General features: G+C 44.1%; 1 protein-coding gene across 2 annotated transcripts; it reads left to right on the plus strand.

Annotated features, from left to right (window-relative positions):
• Positions 1–1,632: 1,632 nt before the first annotated feature.
• Positions 1,633–7,135, plus strand: LOC135539871 (tubulin alpha-1C chain). Of its 2 annotated transcripts, none has more exons than XM_064966061.1 (4): positions 1,633–1,915; positions 5,464–5,686; positions 5,774–5,922; positions 6,028–7,135. In XM_064966061.1, the coding sequence occupies exons 2-4, from the start codon at positions 5,566–5,568 to the stop codon at positions 7,000–7,002; spliced, it is 1,245 nt and encodes a 414-aa protein (XP_064822133.1). In that variant the 5' UTR covers positions 1,633–1,915; positions 5,464–5,565; the 3' UTR covers positions 7,003–7,135. The 2 variants fall into 2 exon arrangements, with proteins under 2 accessions (XP_064822133.1, XP_064822132.1); XM_064966060.1 differs by lacking the exon at positions 1,633–1,915 and adding an exon at positions 3,775–3,904.
• The last annotated feature ends 10,509 nt before the right edge of the window (positions 7,136–17,644 follow it).

The following is a 17,644-nucleotide window of genomic DNA, read 5'->3' on the forward strand; positions in this document are numbered from 1 at the left end:
CCACCAATCAGGCCTTTATGGTAGTGGCCAGACGGAAGCCACTCCTCAGTAAAAAGCACCTGACACCCTGCTTGGAGTTTGCCAAAAGGCACCTAAAGACTCTTATACCATGAGAAACAAGATTCTCTGGTCTGATGAAACCAAGATTGAACTCTTTGTCCTGAATGCCAAGCGTCACGTCTGGAGGAAACCTGGCACCATCCCTATGGTGAAGCATGGTGGTGGCAGAATTATGATGTGGGAATATTTTTCAGTGGCAGGGACTGGGAGACTAGTCAGAATCGAGGCAAAGACGAACAGAGCAAAGTACAGAGATCCTTGATGAAAACCTGCTCCAGAGCTCTCAGGACCTCAGACTGGGGCGAAGGTTAACTTTCCAACAGGACAACAACATTTGTTTTGTCATTTAGCAGATGCTCTTAACCAGAGCGACTTACACGAGCAATTAGGTTTAAGTGCCTTACTCAAGGGCACATCAACCTTTTGGTTACTGGGCCAACACTCTTAACCTCTTACACTCTTAAGGGGCGGAAGGTAGCCTAGTGGTTAGAGCGTTGGACTAGTAACCTGAAAGGTTGCAAGATCAAATCCCTGAGCAGACAAGGTAAAAAAAGCTGTTGTTCTTCCCCTGAGCAATGCAGTTAACCCACTGTCCCTAGGCTGTCATTGAAAACAGACCTGCCTTGTTAAATAAAGATTAAAAAACACTAGGCTACCTGCTGCCACATGACTCCAACATGTCATGGTGGGATCAGCCAATGGTCACCAGGTGGGATTAGCCAATGAAGTTGGTAAGTCCCACCCAGTTGACTACATTAAAATGTTGGAAGCCCTCAATGGCACTGCCCATGCTAATATTTGGCCACTAGAGGCCTCTATCATTCTCTATGGACTGCTGCAAGACTTTATAAAAAATATCTATGATGAGATTCATATTCAAAAACTCTGGCTCCATCCTGTGGTTTGGTATGTGTCTAGTGTCTGCTGTTTCCTGAGTAAGCCTGCACTGTACCAGACATACTCCACTGACAGATCACTGTCCATGCAATAGCAAGGTTATTATAGTAAACTGAAACTAATCATGAAGAAATATATTTCATAAACTGAAATACAATAATTCACAAACCCGTTTGAAAAACTAAAACTATACTGAAACTATTATCCTTGACTTTAAAACTAACTCTAATAAAATGTAAAACATCATGAATTATGTTCAAAAATCTAATGGGGTTTTCAAGCTAATGAATCTGGTGGGTAAATGCTGCCAGGAGATGGTGATGTTTGAAATAGGCTTAGTTTGTGCATCACTATTAGTCTCTCTTGACTACGGGAGAACAACTTCCCCCTCTAAGTGAGGATTTCAAGTTCAAGGCCTACCGGGGGACTGCAGGCAATGTTTTCCAAAAGCAAGATCGTGGTCAATATTAATGGGTATAAAAAAACGATCAATACTTGCTTCTATTTCACCAGAAGTATGTCCTTGAAGTTATAAGGATCATTTGCAGCCTGCAGTACCCCGGTCAGCCTTCAACTTGAGATACTCAATGAGAGGAAGCAGCAATAAGCATGCCTGCAACGTCATGTCCTAGAGTAGCTCAAACTGTGCATGCAATGTTTCCGAAAACGCCTCCATGAAGCAAAATGGCGACACTGATCTTCTAATGCGCTACTAAGACTTCACATAGGAAAATATGAGGTGACGTCATCGATGGCTCCGTCTATTCTTTTTACAGTCTATGCTGTCTAGACAGACAGGTTGCTTGCCTAGTTTACGATGCTCCAATGTCTGGGATATCCAAGACTACATCACTATCAGCCATCTCTAGAGAACAGTGAAAGAATCGGCTAGTCGATAACTTGATTATTCTTACATGTCCTACTGAGGTGAAAAAGCATTGGATTGGTGTAAACATGGGTGAGTTACCTTTCACCATATCTTTTTTTTTACCAGTTTCAGAGCTATTCCTTTCAAATCCAAGTCATATTGAGATTGACTTTATAATGTAAAGGGCCAATCAGCATTTTTGGCTGAGGGATGAAGCTGGGGAAATGTAACCGCTCTAAAATTCATAGAGAACTATGGAGTCAAAGACTGACCATCCATGATATCCAAAATTATAGTTTCACCCATGTTTTGAGGCGTTACAATATTTGTTTATATTTACTTTGTTTATAAACATTGGAGTAAAAAAGCTTATATGTTGGGTTGTGATGGGTATCGACAGTTGAAGTAAGCTCATGAGGCATTTATAAGTTATATTCTTCAAGAATCAATGGGTACATATCATTAATTTATAATTCCAAAAATGTATGAAGCAATTGCTGATTGTACCTTTAAACCTAACAAAACCTCTAACCCCTCACACTATGTATTACTGCCCCCAGGCTGCAAGAAGTGACATCCCAAAAAACACACAACAAACTATATAACACAAATGGCTCCTAGCCTGGCCCATGCATGCTTTCTGTCCATAACACTAAAACTAAATAATACAAAACGAAATATAAATATTTGTATATAACTGAAACTAAATAAAAAAAGTAGCAAATCAGTGTAAAGGTTTTCCTCCTCTTCCTCTGCAGAGGTGTATAGCAAGGATCGGACCAAGATGCAGCATGGTAAGTGTCCATGGTTTTTAATATTAAAAACTCAACATAAATACAAAACAATAAACGTGAACAAAACCAAACCAGTGCCGTGTGGCGAACAGACACGGAAACAATCACCCACAAAACAACAGTGAAATCCAGGCTACCTACGTATGATTCTCAATCAGAGACAACTAACGACACCTGCCTCTGATTGAGAACCATACTAGGCGGAACACAGAAAACCAACCTAGAAACACAAAACATAGAATGCCCACCCAACTCACGTCCTGACCAACTAAAACAAACAAATAACACAAGAACTAGGGTCAGAACGTGACAATCAGGTCTGAAAACTAACTGAAACTAAACTCCAAATTAAAATCGAAAAATGAATATAAATTAAAACTGATATGTAAAACCCAAACTATAATACCCTGTGCAACAGCCCGCTTTAATGACCCAGCAGTTTTTAAAAAGAGGGAGAAGTGCTTCCTTGAGACCAGTAAAATGACAGCTGTGTCCTCCAAATTAGTTACAAAGTCAATGTAGAAAGATTCTAGGCTGCAATAGACTTATATCAAGCAGATCCAAAAAATAAATCAAGAATTATGATTCAATCTAAAGCAAAATCATATAGCCTAGGGCAAATTTAAAAAACTAAAGATGACAGATAAAGATGGTGTCAAAGGTTAGGCCTACATTGTTATCATTTTCAAATTAATTGGCTATCAAAATAGTTGTAAAACCTTGCTGTGGGAATTTGCTTAACTTCACGGCATTGTACTTTGGTTGTAGGATCATGGCTGGAGAATATCCAGCTTTTGTCAGAATTTACTTTTCGTAGCAGGTTTAGAAGAGCTTAAGCAGCAGGTTAGGTGAATTAGCATGGCATGTTAGGACAATTAGGTTAAGTTTAGGAAAAGGGTTAGCTAAAATGCAAAAAAAGCAGAAAAACTTTTGAAGTAAATTTGACCAAAGATGGATCCATTTAGACATGATATGGTTGGTCGTAGGTAACACTTTCACGCCATTTCCTTCTTTCGTGGTCCTCAAATGGTCCTCCTTCAAATGGTCCAATAGAACGAGCAAAAACGCCTCTTCTTTTCCCCAGATGGGCGGTAAATTTCAGTCTAAAGCCCGCCCAAATGTGGCGGACCGTCATAATCAGTAGCCTATATAAAGCCCCACCCTTACACATTACTGAAACTTCTCACATTAGACTCCTAAAGGTCCGTCTGTGAGAGTTGGTCTTTAATCTACTGCTTCTTATTTTATCTTTACTGCTCTTATAAAACTCCTCATCTTAGACATGGTAAGTTTGAATATGAAAATGACGAGAATTGTAATGTAGACTTCTTTAAATGTGTCATGATCGTGTAATAAAATTAGATTATGGATTATCAACAAAACATGACACCATAATTGATACCTGTTGCCTATATCTTCTATTGTCTAACACGATTATATTTTGTATGATTTTTATTTTTTCCCCACAGTGACAGACATTATTCGATGTGACACAAATAGTTAGGACTGCGCCACAGATTGAGGTCTTTGATTCCTTATGTAGGGCGGCATTTAGCCCTCTCCTCCTCTCCCCGCTCATTGACCATAGTAGGCTATTCTTGCTTTGTTGCATTGCGGAAAGTGGCATGCCTTTGTAGTGAACATGTGTCGTTGTCATATTCATAACTAGTCTACAATGCAAACGCAGTAAAATAGGAAATAATCTGACACACCATCGAGATGACTTAATCGTGATTTATTGCAGATATTTTTTTATAGCCTGTTGCCGGTGGAAGTTCGAGGGGCAGGACCTTGTATAGAATAATAATCAAATGTCTGGGTAGGCAGATGTCGTTACATTCTTGTCAATACCTGAATAAACCGAGAGTCAGACCACTGAGACCTTTCTCATTTTGTGCAAATAAAGGAAACTAGACGGGCTGCTCCAGCCTATATCAATCATTATAACCCGATTATATTGTAGTCCCATATACTCCAGAGGCATAGACATGTACACTTTTATTTTAGACGACGCCATTTCGTTTCGTTGGAAAGGGGAGTTGCCCTTTCAATGTCATAGCCGATTTGGCTCAATCTGAATCAATTTAGATAAACAAAAAAAAAATCGGGTCGCTGAAAAAATCCAACTCCACTCTTCAGAGTAGGCTAGTGTCAATTGTGCCATATCAGGGATTTTTCTGCCGACCCATACATAGTTAATCCTTGCCATGCTGATTTTCAGTAACGTTACATCTAGGATTACCACAGTCGACAGCTATAATCACTCCCATTGTCATGAGCACCGAATGACAGTGCCATAGCCAATAACACAGATGTAACACGTAAATCCTGTCAATTCTTTCTCATGGTTTGATTAGGCCACATTGATTTAAATATAAATCTTTAAAATGAGTCATAGACATGTAGTAGCCTAAGTTATACACTAATAATCACCAAAACGTATTTTAATAATGGTCTGGAAGTATATCCTTACATTTGTCTAAATCTTGATTAAATTTAGAAGAGGCTAAACCCCTCAATAATTTAGAGCCATGAATAGACTTACTCTACTCCAAAATCTGCTGCCTGTAGTCATGTGCTTTCTCTGCAGCACCAACACAGAGCAGGTCTGTCTCCCTCATAGCTGCATATAATCACTTACACACTGAGTCAGGTGACCAGGGTGTGCTTGATTTAGATCCAAAGCTATGCATAACTTGAGTCATAGACATACAGGTACACAAGCCCATACAGCCAAAATGTCTTCCTCGTGAAAAGGCTTTTTTAAATAACTGGAACTCATCTGTAGGAAAGACTACTAATATCTGAGCACTCAATTTTACGTGATTGTTCATTTTCCCACAGCGTGAGTGTATCTCGGTCCATGTGGGCCAGGCTGGAGTCCAGATCGGCAATGCATGCTGGGAGCTGTACTGTCTTGAGCATGGGATCCAACCAGATGGCAAGATGCCCAGTGACAAGACCATTGGAGGAGGTGACGACTCCTTTAACACCTTCTTCAGTGAGACTGGAGCTGGCAAGCACGTCCCCAGGGCTGTGTTTGTGGATCTGGAGCCCACTGTCATTGGTAAGATCACTGTCTTGAAGCAATGAGGTTCTGCTAACATTGGTATATCTCCTTAGTCTTGAGAAAAGCTAACTGATCTTTCTCCAGATGAGGTGCGATCTGGAACTTACCGCCAGCTCTTCCACCCTGAGCAGCTGATCACTGGGAAGGAGGATGCAGCCAACAACTACGCCCGTGGGCATTACACCATCGGCAAAGAGATCATCGACTTGGTTCTGGACAGGATCCGCAAACTGGTGAGAATCTCAAAGAACCTCTAGTGATGTCTTATTGTACATGGTAATACCTGCCTACTTTACTCAATTAACAATACATTTGAAACATCTCCTCCTTCTCTCCAGGCTGACCAGTGCACTGGCCTCCAGGGCTTCCTGGTCTTCCACAGCTTTGGAGGTGGTACCGGTTCTGGTTTCACTTCCCTGTTAATGGAACGCCTGTCTGTTGACTATGGCAAGAAGTCCAAGCTTGAGTTCTCCATCTACCCAGCTCCCCAGGTGTCCACAGCTGTTGTTGAGCCCTACAACTCAATCCTGACCACCCACACCACCCTGGAGCATTCTGACTGTGCTTTCATGGTAGACAATGAGGCTATCTATGACATCTGCCGTAGGAACCTGGATATCGAGCGTCCTTCCTACACCAACCTGAACAGGTTGATCAGCCAGATTGTGTCCTCCATCACTGCTTCCCTCCGATTCGACGGTGCCCTCAATGTTGATCTGACAGAGTTCCAGACCAACTTGGTGCCCTATCCCCGTATCCACTTCCCCCTTGCCACCTATGCCCCAGTGATCTCAGCAGAGAAGGCTTACCATGAGCAGCTGACTGTTTCAGAGATCACAAATGCCTGTTTTGAGCCATGTAATCAGATGGTGAAATGTGACCCACGTCACGGCAAGTACATGGCCTGCTGTCTGCTGTATCGTGGTGACGTTGTGCCCAAAGACGTTAACGCTGCCATTGCCACCATCAAAACAAAACGCTCCATCCAGTTTGTAGACTGGTGCCCAACTGGTTTCAAGGTTGGTATCAACTACCAGCCCCCAACTGTGGTACCTGGTGGAGATCTGGCCAAGGTCCAGAGGGCAGTGTGCATGCTTAGCAACACCACTGCAGTGGCTGAGGCTTGGGCCCGCCTTGACCACAAGTTTGACCTGATGTATGCCAAGCGTGCATTCGTGCACTGGTACGTAGGTGAGGGTATGGAGGAGGGAGAGTTCTCTGAGGCCAGGGAAGACATGGCTGCCCTGGAGAAAGATTATGAGGAGGTGGGCGCAGACAGCGTGGAAGGAGAGGATGAGGGAGAAGAGTACTAAGAAGTATCAGGAAACTTCAGCCTGTCTCAACACATTCAACCATTCCTCATGGAACAATGTTTTTCTGTCCCTTTGTAACCTTGACTTTTAAATATTGCTCTATTTTCTTGCAATAAAAGTCAATTTCAATGTTTGTAAACTTGTTTGTGGTTCATTACCCTGCATACAAAATCAAATGATAACTTGGCATCCACATAAAATGAAGTAATGTCTCATAATACAGCACTCACTATGATTGCTCTGCTGTGTTGGATATCACAGCTTGCTCTGAATGAGGCTGAACATTGGGACTGTTTCATAAAATCTATGCAAATATAGTCGGAATAGGAGAACCAATGTGGGACAACAGTCTTTTGATCCCTCTTCAGCAAAACGACTCCTTTGTTCTTGATTGAGCATTTGACACATTCTGGTTTGATATAGAGGAAGTTTGTGTATGTCATCGATAATTGTGCGCTTAGGCTGTGTGTATATATATATATATATATATATTAGCTACCTGTCCTCAGTAATTTGATGTCAGTAAGGGGCACTTTGGATGGTATCCACATACCCTTCAATTACAAATAGTTGTCCTCTGAATTATTGTTAGCGGTGTTAATATTAAAGACCTCTGACCTGTACTTCAGAGCTATAAAAGAGTAGCATCTTATTACATTCATACCGGTGTCATCAACTCCCTGTGTGAGTGAAGTGAACATGTTCAAAACAAGCTACAAGAGCATTTCCTATTCTCTTCCTTTATGGGCAATTGACTGCTGAGGTGAAAGGCCTGAACTTTGAATATAAGGTCTTCAGTGGAGAGTGATGGTTGCAGTGTCTACTGTATGCAAAATTATTTTGGAAACCTCTTGAGATTTGGAATATTTTAATTGTATTTTGTGGAAGTGGTCTGGGTCTGATTAAATAATCCTCTTAAGTATCATGCATTGACATGAGGTATGGGCTGATATTTTCCTGGCCTTTGTTTGGCTCTGCTATAATGCCAGAGATGAGGACAGAGTGTACACCGACCCCCAAAACAACTTCCTGCGGCTATGTGCCCAAAGTCTGAGACCACATTATTTTAACATTCCAGACAGCAGCTCCATTATGTATAAATATTGAGTAATCTGTGTATGACAAAATAATAGAATACAATGGCGTCTCCCCAGCATGGCATTTTCTTATGAATGGTTTACGGTACTGTTATAACACAAATACTTTATGAATTATACTTGAATTTATAATTTTTGTTCTTACTTGCAGATCATTAACTTAGAGCTTGACTGTTGAGGTTAGATAATCAGGAGGAGAATGATAACATACGGAGCATGTTGCCTCATGCCAAATCAAATGGTATTGGTCACATACACATGCTTAGCAGATGATATGGCGAGTGTAGCGAAATGCTTGTGCTTCTAGTTCCGACTGCAGCAATATCAACAAGTAATCTAACAATTCCACAACAACTACCTAATACACACAAATCTAAGTAAAGGGATGGAATAAGAATATTACATATAAATATATGGATGAGCAATGACCGAGCGGCATAGGCAAGATGCAATAGATGGTATAAAATACAGTATATACATATAGGATGAGTAATGCAAGATATGTAAACATCATTATTAAAGTGGCATTAATAAAGTGACTAAGTGTTCCATTTATTAAAGTGGTCAATGATTTGAGTCTGTGTGTCGGCAGCAGCCTCTGTGTTAGTGATGGCTGTTAACAGTCTGATGACCTTAAGATAGAAGCTATTTTTCAGTCCTCGATCCCAGCTTCAATGCACCGATACTGACCTCGCCTTCTGGATGGTAGCAGGGTGAACAGGCAGTGGCTCAGGTGTTTGTTGTCCTTGATCTTTTTGGCCTTCTTGTGACATCGGGTGCTGTTGGTGTCCTGGAGGGCAGGTAGTTTGCCACCGGTGATGCGTTGTGCAGACTGCACCACCATCTAGAGAGAAGTGCGGCTGTGGGCGTTGCAGATGCCGTACCATGCAGTGATACAGCCAGACAGGATGCTCTCAATTGTACATCTGCAAAAGTTTGTGACGTTTTTTGCCAAATTTCTTCAGCCTTCTTCACCTCACTGTCTGTGTGGGTGGACCATTTCAGTTTGTCCGTGATGTGTACGCAGAGGAACTTAAAACTTTCCACCTTCTCCACTGCAGTCCAATTGATGTGGATAGGGGGGTTCTCCCTCTGCTGTTTCCTGAAGTCCACGATCATCGGCCATGCAGTCATGGGTGAACAGGGAATACAGGAGGGGGATGAGCACACACCCTTGTGGGGCCCCAGTGTTGAGGATCAGCGAAATGGAGATGTCTTCTTCCTTCACCACCTGGGGGCGGCCCGTCAGGAAGTCCAGGACCCAATCACACAGGGTGGGGTTGAGACCAAGGGCCTCAAACTTAATGATGAGCTTGGAGGGTATTATGGTGTTGAATACTGAGCTTTAGTCAATGAACAGCATTCTTACATAGGTACATTATTCCTCTTGTCCAGATGTGATGGCGATTGCATCGTCTGTGGATCTATTGGGGCGGTAAGCAAATTGCAGTGGGTCTAGGTGACAGGTAAAGTGGAGGTGATATGATTCTTAACTAGTCTCTCAAAGCACTTCATAATGACAGAAGTGAGTGCTACGGGGCGATAGTCATTCAGTTCAGTTACCTTTGCCTTCTTGGGAACAGGAACAATGGTGGCCATCTTGAAGCACGTGGGGACAGCAGACTGGGATAGGGAGATTGAATATGTCCGTAAACACGCCAGCTGGTTTTCGCATGCTCTGAGGACACGACTAGGGATGCCGTCTGGGCCGGCAGGCTTGCGAGGGTTAACACGTTTAAATGTTTTATTCACGTCGGCCACGTCGGTCATCCTTCCATGGTTAAATGCGGTGGTTCGCTCTTTCAGTTTTGCACGAATGCCGCCATCCATCCACAGTTTCTGGTTAGGGTAGGTTTTAATAGTCACAGTGGGTACAATATCTCCTATGCACTTCCTTATAAACTCACTCACCGAATCAGCATATCAATCTATATTATTCTCTGAGGCTACCTGGAATATGTCCCAGTTGCGTGATCAAAACAATCTTGAAGCATGGATTCCGATTGGTCAGACCAGCGTTGAATAGTCCTTGTCACGGGTACATCCTGTTTGAGTTTCTGCCTATTGGAGGGGTGAAGCAAAATGGAGTCGTGGTCAGATTTGCCAAAGGAGGGCCGGGGAGGGCCTTTCATGCATTGCGAAAGTTAGAGTAGCAGTGATCCAGTGTTTTGCCAGTCCGGGTACTACAATCAATATGCTGATAGAATTTCGGTAGCCTTTTTCTCAAATTTGCTTTGTTAAAATCCCCAGCTACAATAAATGCAGCCTAATGATATGTAGTTACCAGTTTCCAGTTTGAAGTGCTTTGAAAGACTAGTCAAGGATCATATCACCTAGACCCACTGCATTTTGCATACTGCCCCAATAGGTCCACAGACGATGCAATCGCCATCACATCTGGACAAGAGGAATAGCTTCCGGCGCCGACAGAGATGGCCGCCTCGCTTCGCGTTCCTAGGAAACTATGCAGTTTTTTGTTTTTTTACGTGTTATTTCTTACATTAGTACCCCAGGTCATCTTAGGTTTCATTACATACAGTCGAGAAGAACTACTGTATATAAGATCAGCGTCAACTCACCATCAGTACGACCAAGAATATGTTTTTGCGACGCGGATCCTGTGTTCTGCCTTACAAACAGGACAACAGAATGGATCGCATGCAGCGACCCAAAAAACGACTCTGAAAAAGAGGGAAACGTGGCGGTCTTCTGGTCAGACTACGGAGACGGGCACATCGTGCCCCACTTCCTAGCATTCTTCTTGCCAATGTCCAGTCTCTTGACAACAAGGTTGATGAAATCCGAGCAAGGGTAGCATTCCAGAGGGACATCAGAGACTGTAACGTTCTGTGCTTCACGGAAACATGGCTCACTGGAGAGACGCTATCCGAAGCGGTGCAGCCAACGGGTTTCTCCACGCATCGCGCCGACAGAAACAAACACCTTTCTGGTGAGAAGAGGGGTGGGGGTGTATGCCTTATGGCTAACGAGGCATGGTGCGATGAAAGAAACATACAGGAACTCAAATCCTTCTGTTCACCTGATTTAGAATTCCTCACAATCAAATGTAGACCGCATTATCTACCAAGAGAATTCTCTTCGATTATAATCACAGCCGTATATACCCCCCCCCCAAGCAGACACATCGATGGCTCTGAACAAACTTTATTTAACTCTTTGCAAACTGGAAACCATTTATCCGGAGGCTGCATTCATTGTTGTTGGGGATTTTAACAAGGCTAATCTGAAAACAAGACTCCCTAAATTTTATCAGCATATCGATTGCGCAACCAGGGGTGGAAAAACCTTGGATCACTGTTACTCTAACTTCCGCGACGCATATAAGGCCCTGCCCCGCCCCCCCTTTCGGAAAAGCTGACCACGACTCCATTTTGCTGATACCTGCCTACAGACAAAAGCTAAAAAAAGAAGCTCCCACACTGAGGTCTGTCCAACACTGGTCCGACCAAGCTGACTCCACACTCCAAGACTGCTTCCATCACGTGGACTGGGACATGTTTCGTATTGCGTCAGATAACAACATTGACGAATACGCTGATTCGGTGTGCGAGTTCATTAGAACGTGCGTTGAAGATGTCGTTCCCATAGCAACGATTAAAACATTCCCTAACCAGAAACCTTGGATTGATGGCAGCATTCGCGTGAAACTGAAAGCGCGAACCACTGCTTTCAATCAGGGCAAGGTGTCTGGTAACATGACTGAATACAAACAATGTAGCTATTCCCTCCGTAAGGCTATCAAACAAGCTAAGCGTCAGTACAGAGACAAAGTAGAATCCCAATTCAACGGCTTAGACACAAGAGGCATGTGGCAGGGTCTACAGTCAATCACGGACTACAGGAAGAAATCCAGCGCCGTCACGGACCAGGATGTCTTGCTCCCAGGCAGACTAAATAACTTTTTTGCCCGCTTTGAGGACAATACAGTGCCACTGACACTGCCTGCAACGGAAAAATGCGGTCTCTCCTTCACTGCAGCCGAGGTGAGTAAAACATTTAAACGTGTTAACCCTCGCAAGGCTGCAGGCCCAGACGGCATCCCCAGCCGCGCCCTCAGAGCATGCGCAGACCAGCTGGCTGGTGTGTTTACGGACATATTCAATCAATCCCTATACCAGTCTGCTGTTCCCACATGCTTCAAGAGGGCCACCATTGTTCCTGTTCCCAAGAAAGCTAAGGTAACTGAGCTAAACGACTACCGCCCCGTAGCACTCACTTCCGTCATCATGAAGTGCTTTGAGAGACTAGTCAAGGACCATATCACCTCCACCCTACCTGACACCCTAGACCCACTCCAATTTGCTTACCGCTCAAATAGGTCCACAGACGATGCAATCTCAATCACACTGCACACTGCCCTAACCCATCTGGACAAGAGGAATACCTATGTGAGAATGCTGTTCATCGACTACAGCTCGGCATTCAACACCATAGTACCCTCCAAGCTCGTCATCAAGCTCAAGACCCTGGGTCTCGACCCCGCCCTGTGCAACTGGGTACTGGACTTCCTGACGGGCCGCCCCCAGGTGGTGAGGGTAGGTAACACCATCTCCTCCCCGCTGATCCTCAACACTGGGGCCCCACAAGGGTGCGTTCTGAGCCCTCTCCTGTACTCCCTGTTCACCCACGACTGCGTGGCCACGCACGCCTCCAACTCAATCATCAAGTTTGCGGACGACACAACAGTGGTAGGCTTGATTACCAACAACGACGAGACGGCCTACAGGGAGGAGGTGAGGGCCCTCGGAGTGTGGGGTCAGGAAAATAACCTCACACTCAACGTCAACAAAACTAAGGAGATGATTGTGGACTTCAGGAAACAGCAGAGGGAACACCCCCCTATCCACATTGATGGAACAGTAGTGGAGAGAGTAGAGTTTTAAGTTCCTCGGCATACACATCACAGACAAACTGAATTGGTCCACTCACACAGACAGCATCGTGAAGAAGGCGCAGCAGCGCCTCTTCAACCTCAGCAGGCTGAAAAAATTTGGCTTGTCACCAGAAGCACTCACAAACTTCTACAGATGCACAATCGAGAGCATCCTGGCGGGCTGTATCACCGCCTGGTACGGCAACTGCTCCGCCCTCAACCGTAAGGCTCTCCAGAGGGTAGTGAGGTCTGCACAACGCATCACCGGGGGCAAACTACCTGCCCTCCAGGACACCTACACCACCCGATGTTACAGGAAGGCCATAAAGATCATCAAGGACATCAACCACCCGAGCCACTGCCTGTTCACCCCGCTATCATCCAGAAGGCGAGGTCAGTACAGGTGCATCAAAGCTGGGACCGAGAGACTGAAAAACAGCTTCTATCTCAAGGCCATCAGACTGTTAAACAGCCACCACTAACATTGAGTGGCTGCTGCCAACACACTGACACTGACTCAACTCCATCCACTTTAATAATGGGAATTGATGGGAAATGATGTAAATATATCACTAGCCACTTTAAACAATGCTACCTTATATAATGTTACTTACCCTACATTATTCATCTCATATGCATACGTATATACTGTACTCTATATCATCGACTGCATCCTTATGTAATACATGTATCACTAGCCACTTTAACTATGCCACTTTGTTTACATACTCATCTCATATGTATATACTGTACTCGATACCATCTACTGTATCTTGCCTATGCTGCTCTGTACCATCACTCATTCATATATCCTTATGTACATATTCTTTATCCCCTTACACTGTGTATAAGACAGTAGTTTAGGAATTGTTAGTTAGATTACTTGTTGGTTATTACTGCATTGTCGGAACTAGAAGCACAAGCATTTCGCTACACTCGCATTAACATCTGCTAACCATGTGTATGTGACAAATAAAATTTGATTTGATTTTTTATGTAAGAATGCTGTTCATTGACTACAGCTCAGTATTCAACATCATAGTACCCTCCAAGCTCATCATTAGTTTTGTGGCCCTGGGTCTCATCCCCGCACTGTTCGATTGGGTCCTGGACTTCCTGACGGGCCGACCCCAGGTGGTGAAGGAAGGAAACAACATCTCCACTTCACTGATCCTCAACACTGGGACCCCACAAGGGTGCATGCTCAGCCCCCTCCTGTACTCCCTGTTCACCCAAGACTGCATGGCCATGCACGCCTCCAACTTGATCATCAAGTTTGCAGATGACACAACAGTAGTAGGCTTGATCACCAACAACGACGAGACAGCCTATCGGGAGGAGGTGAGGGCAATCGGAGTGTGGTGTCAGAAAAACAACCTCTGACTCAACGTCAACAAAACAAAGGAGATGATCGTGGACTTCAGGAAACAGCAGAGGGAGCACCCCCCTATCCACATCGATGGGACAGCTGTGGAGAAGGTGGAAAGTTTTTAGTTCCTCTGCATACACATCACAGACAAACTGAAGTAGTCCACCCACACAGACAGTGTGGGGAAGAAGGCTGAAGAAATTTGGATATAGACGACTGTGACAATAACCACTGAGAATTCTCTTGGGACATAATATGGTCGGCATTTAATTGTGAGGAATTCTAGGTCAGGTGAACAATATGACTTGAGTTCCTGTATGTTTTTACAATTTCACCATTAGTTGTTAATTATGAAACATAGACCACCCTTCTTCTTCCCTGAGAAATGTTTATTCCTGTTGGCGCGACACACAAATAATCCCGGTGGCTGTACCGACTCCAACAGCATGTCCCCAGAGAGCCATGTTTCCGTGAAACAGAGTATGTTACAATCCCTACTTTCTCTCTGGAAAGCAACACTTGCCCTAATTTCTTCTACCTTGTTGTCTAGAATCTGGACATTAGTGAGTAATATACTCGGAAGAGGTGGGTGGTGTGCGCGCCTCCGAAGTCTGACTAGAAGGCTGCTCCGTCTACCTCTTCTGTGGCGACATTGTGTTGGGTCAGCCTCTGGAATCAGTTGGAATGCCTTGGGTGGCTCGAACAAAGGATCACCTTCGGAAAAGTCGTATTCCTGGTCGTAGTGCTGGTAAGTTGACATCGCTCTGATATCCTATAGTTATTCCCAGCTGTATGTTATAATACTTAATATTTTCTGGGCTGACAATGTAAGAAATAATGCATAAAAACCAAAAAGGAACAGTGAAGAATTGTAGTGTGTATGTAATCTTCCATCAAGGAAAGACAGAATCAGGGAGAAAGAGAGAGGGAGCGAAAGACTAGGTTCTTTACTATACGGCAGGTTGATTAGATTATGGTGCAAGGCCCATCACACAGGAAATGAATTACCAAGAAAGCCAGACATGGGTAGCAGCTGGCCAAGTGCTGTACTGCTGCACTCATGCAGCCATACATAGAGAGAGAGAGAGAGAGAGAGAGAGAGGCAGAGAGACTTTGATGGATGAAATGTTTTAAAGAGATTGTTAAATAATTGGGAGCAAAAATGTACTTGTGTCTTTGGATCTCAAAATGAATAGAAGAGGAATGGGAGGGAGCAAATCAAAGAGCAGGAGGGAGAAGGAGAGGGGGAGGGAGGGAGATATATACCTGGAGGTAGGGATGTACTGTAAAGAAAGGGAAAACCTCCCACAGTAGACAAGGTGCATGCTCTGCATTGCTTCAACAATAAAATGGATTGCTAGAATGTCTTTCACTTGCCCACCTATTGTCACGCCCTGACCCTATTGTCATGCCCTGACCTTAGATTCTCAGTTTTTCTATATATTTTGGTTAGGTCAGGGTGTGACTAGGGTGGGTACTCTAGTTGTTGTATGTCTACGCATCAGGTCTCCAGTGCGCATCCACAGTCCAGTACGTCTTGTGCCTCTTCCATGCACTCGCCTTGAGGTGCGTGTCATCAGCCCAGTAACACCTGTACCGGTACCACGCATCAGACCTCCAGTGCACCACCACAGTCCAGAGCTTCCGGCGACGGTTCCCAGTCCGGAACCTCCGGCGACGGTCCCAGTCCGGAACCTCCAGCGACGGTCCCCAGTCCGGGGTCTCCGGTGACGGTCCCCAGTCCGGAGTCTCTAGCGACGGTCCCCAGTCCGGCGCCTCTAGCGACGAGCTGCAGTCCAGAGCCTCCGGCGACGATCCACGGTCCGGTTCCACAAAAGCGGAGGGATCAGTGTAAGGAGGGGGCTGCGTCCAGAACCGGAGCCGCCACCCAGGGTAGATGCCCCCCTATAGGTTCGGGTTTGCGGCCGGGATTCTGCACCTTTGAGGGGGAGTACTGTCACGCCCTGACCTTAGATTCTCTGTTTTTTAAATATTTTGGTTATATATATATATTTTGTATGTCTATGGTTTTTGTCATCTAGGGTTTTTGTATGTCTATGTTGGCCTGATATGGTTCCCATTCAGAGACAGCTGTGTATCAAATTTAGGTAGCCATTTTTCCCATTGTTAGTTGTGGGATCTTGTCTATGTTTAGTTGCCTGTCAGCACTAGTTTATATAGCTTCACGTTTCGTTTGGTTGTTTGTTGTTTTGCACCTTGGTCCGATCCTTATGATGAACGTGACACCTATGGACTAAAGGAACCTAACCATAGTTCTTATAGAACAGGATCTTACATGTTCTGTTAAGAGGCAAATTGGCTCTGGCAGTCAAAACAGCCAAATACTCCATCTAAACTTGAATCGACTCTCAATTGCGGTACGGTTCTAGAAACATAAAGCCTTCTATTTTCATACCACATTAAAATAATTTCACAAATGAAAAATATACCCTTACTGTACACTGTTTTAACCGGCTTTACCACAGTTGCACCTGACAGTATTCTTCAGTACACCATTTGTGGCATCCGTGTTCCCTTTACACACAGGTGTTCAGAGACACAAATCGCTAATTAGTACAGGTCTTCCGTGTACATGCACACTAACCCACACAACCCAACATACAGAGCTGGCAACTAATTTGCGTCTGCAGTAGAATGCATTTAGGCTTCCTGGAACTTCACAGTGTACTTTTTTACAAGTTGCTTTGAGGCTATGCACTGCAGTACAATAACACTGAGCAACAACTGAGCAATAGCCACTGTAGTATACCATTTTCAATACAGTAAGAAGTTATTCTTTCACTCGTTATCAACATATTATGCTTCTGTATATTTTGAATATGACTAAATTGTTTGGAATGTCAATTTTGACTTATTTTCTTAGATTCCTTGTCACTAGTGGGGGGTGGTTTTTGCTAATGACACCTTACTGGACACCTAGCATTCCTCCTAGTCACTTTCCAAATTCTTTGTTACCAGACCACTAATTCTCTGTCCTGCAGCAGCACACCCAGGACTCATGAGAAACACACGAAGAAGTCTATCGCCTTGGAAACCTGCTGCTTCTCCCTCAGATTCTCAAGGATTACTCAGTCCAGAGCCTACCCATGTACTGCAAAGTAAGCGTTATGTATTTAATTAATTTTGTTACAAGAAAAGTTAGACTGGTCAACCAATATACATTTTTTCTAAAAACCCTTTGTCTCAGTTTGAAAAATACCTGTCACAACTTCCGCTGAATTTGGTCCCTCTCCTTGTTCGGGCGGCGTTCAGGGGTCGAAT

Source organism: Oncorhynchus masou, chromosome 5, assembly GCF_036934945.1.
Source record: "Oncorhynchus masou masou isolate Uvic2021 chromosome 5, UVic_Omas_1.1, whole genome shotgun sequence".
In the NCBI taxonomy this organism is placed as follows: domain Eukaryota; kingdom Metazoa; phylum Chordata; class Actinopteri; order Salmoniformes; family Salmonidae; genus Oncorhynchus; species Oncorhynchus masou.

Bases quoted from the DNA above. Each gene is read 5' to 3' on its own strand.
- LOC135539871 (XM_064966060.1), top strand. The intron at 5,687-5,773 runs GTAAGATCACTG...ATCTTTCTCCAG, and splicing joins TCTGGAGCCCACTGTCATTG to ATGAGGTGCGATCTGGAACT. The intron at 5,923-6,027 runs GTGAGAATCTCA...CCTTCTCTCCAG, and splicing joins TGGACAGGATCCGCAAACTG to GCTGACCAGTGCACTGGCCT.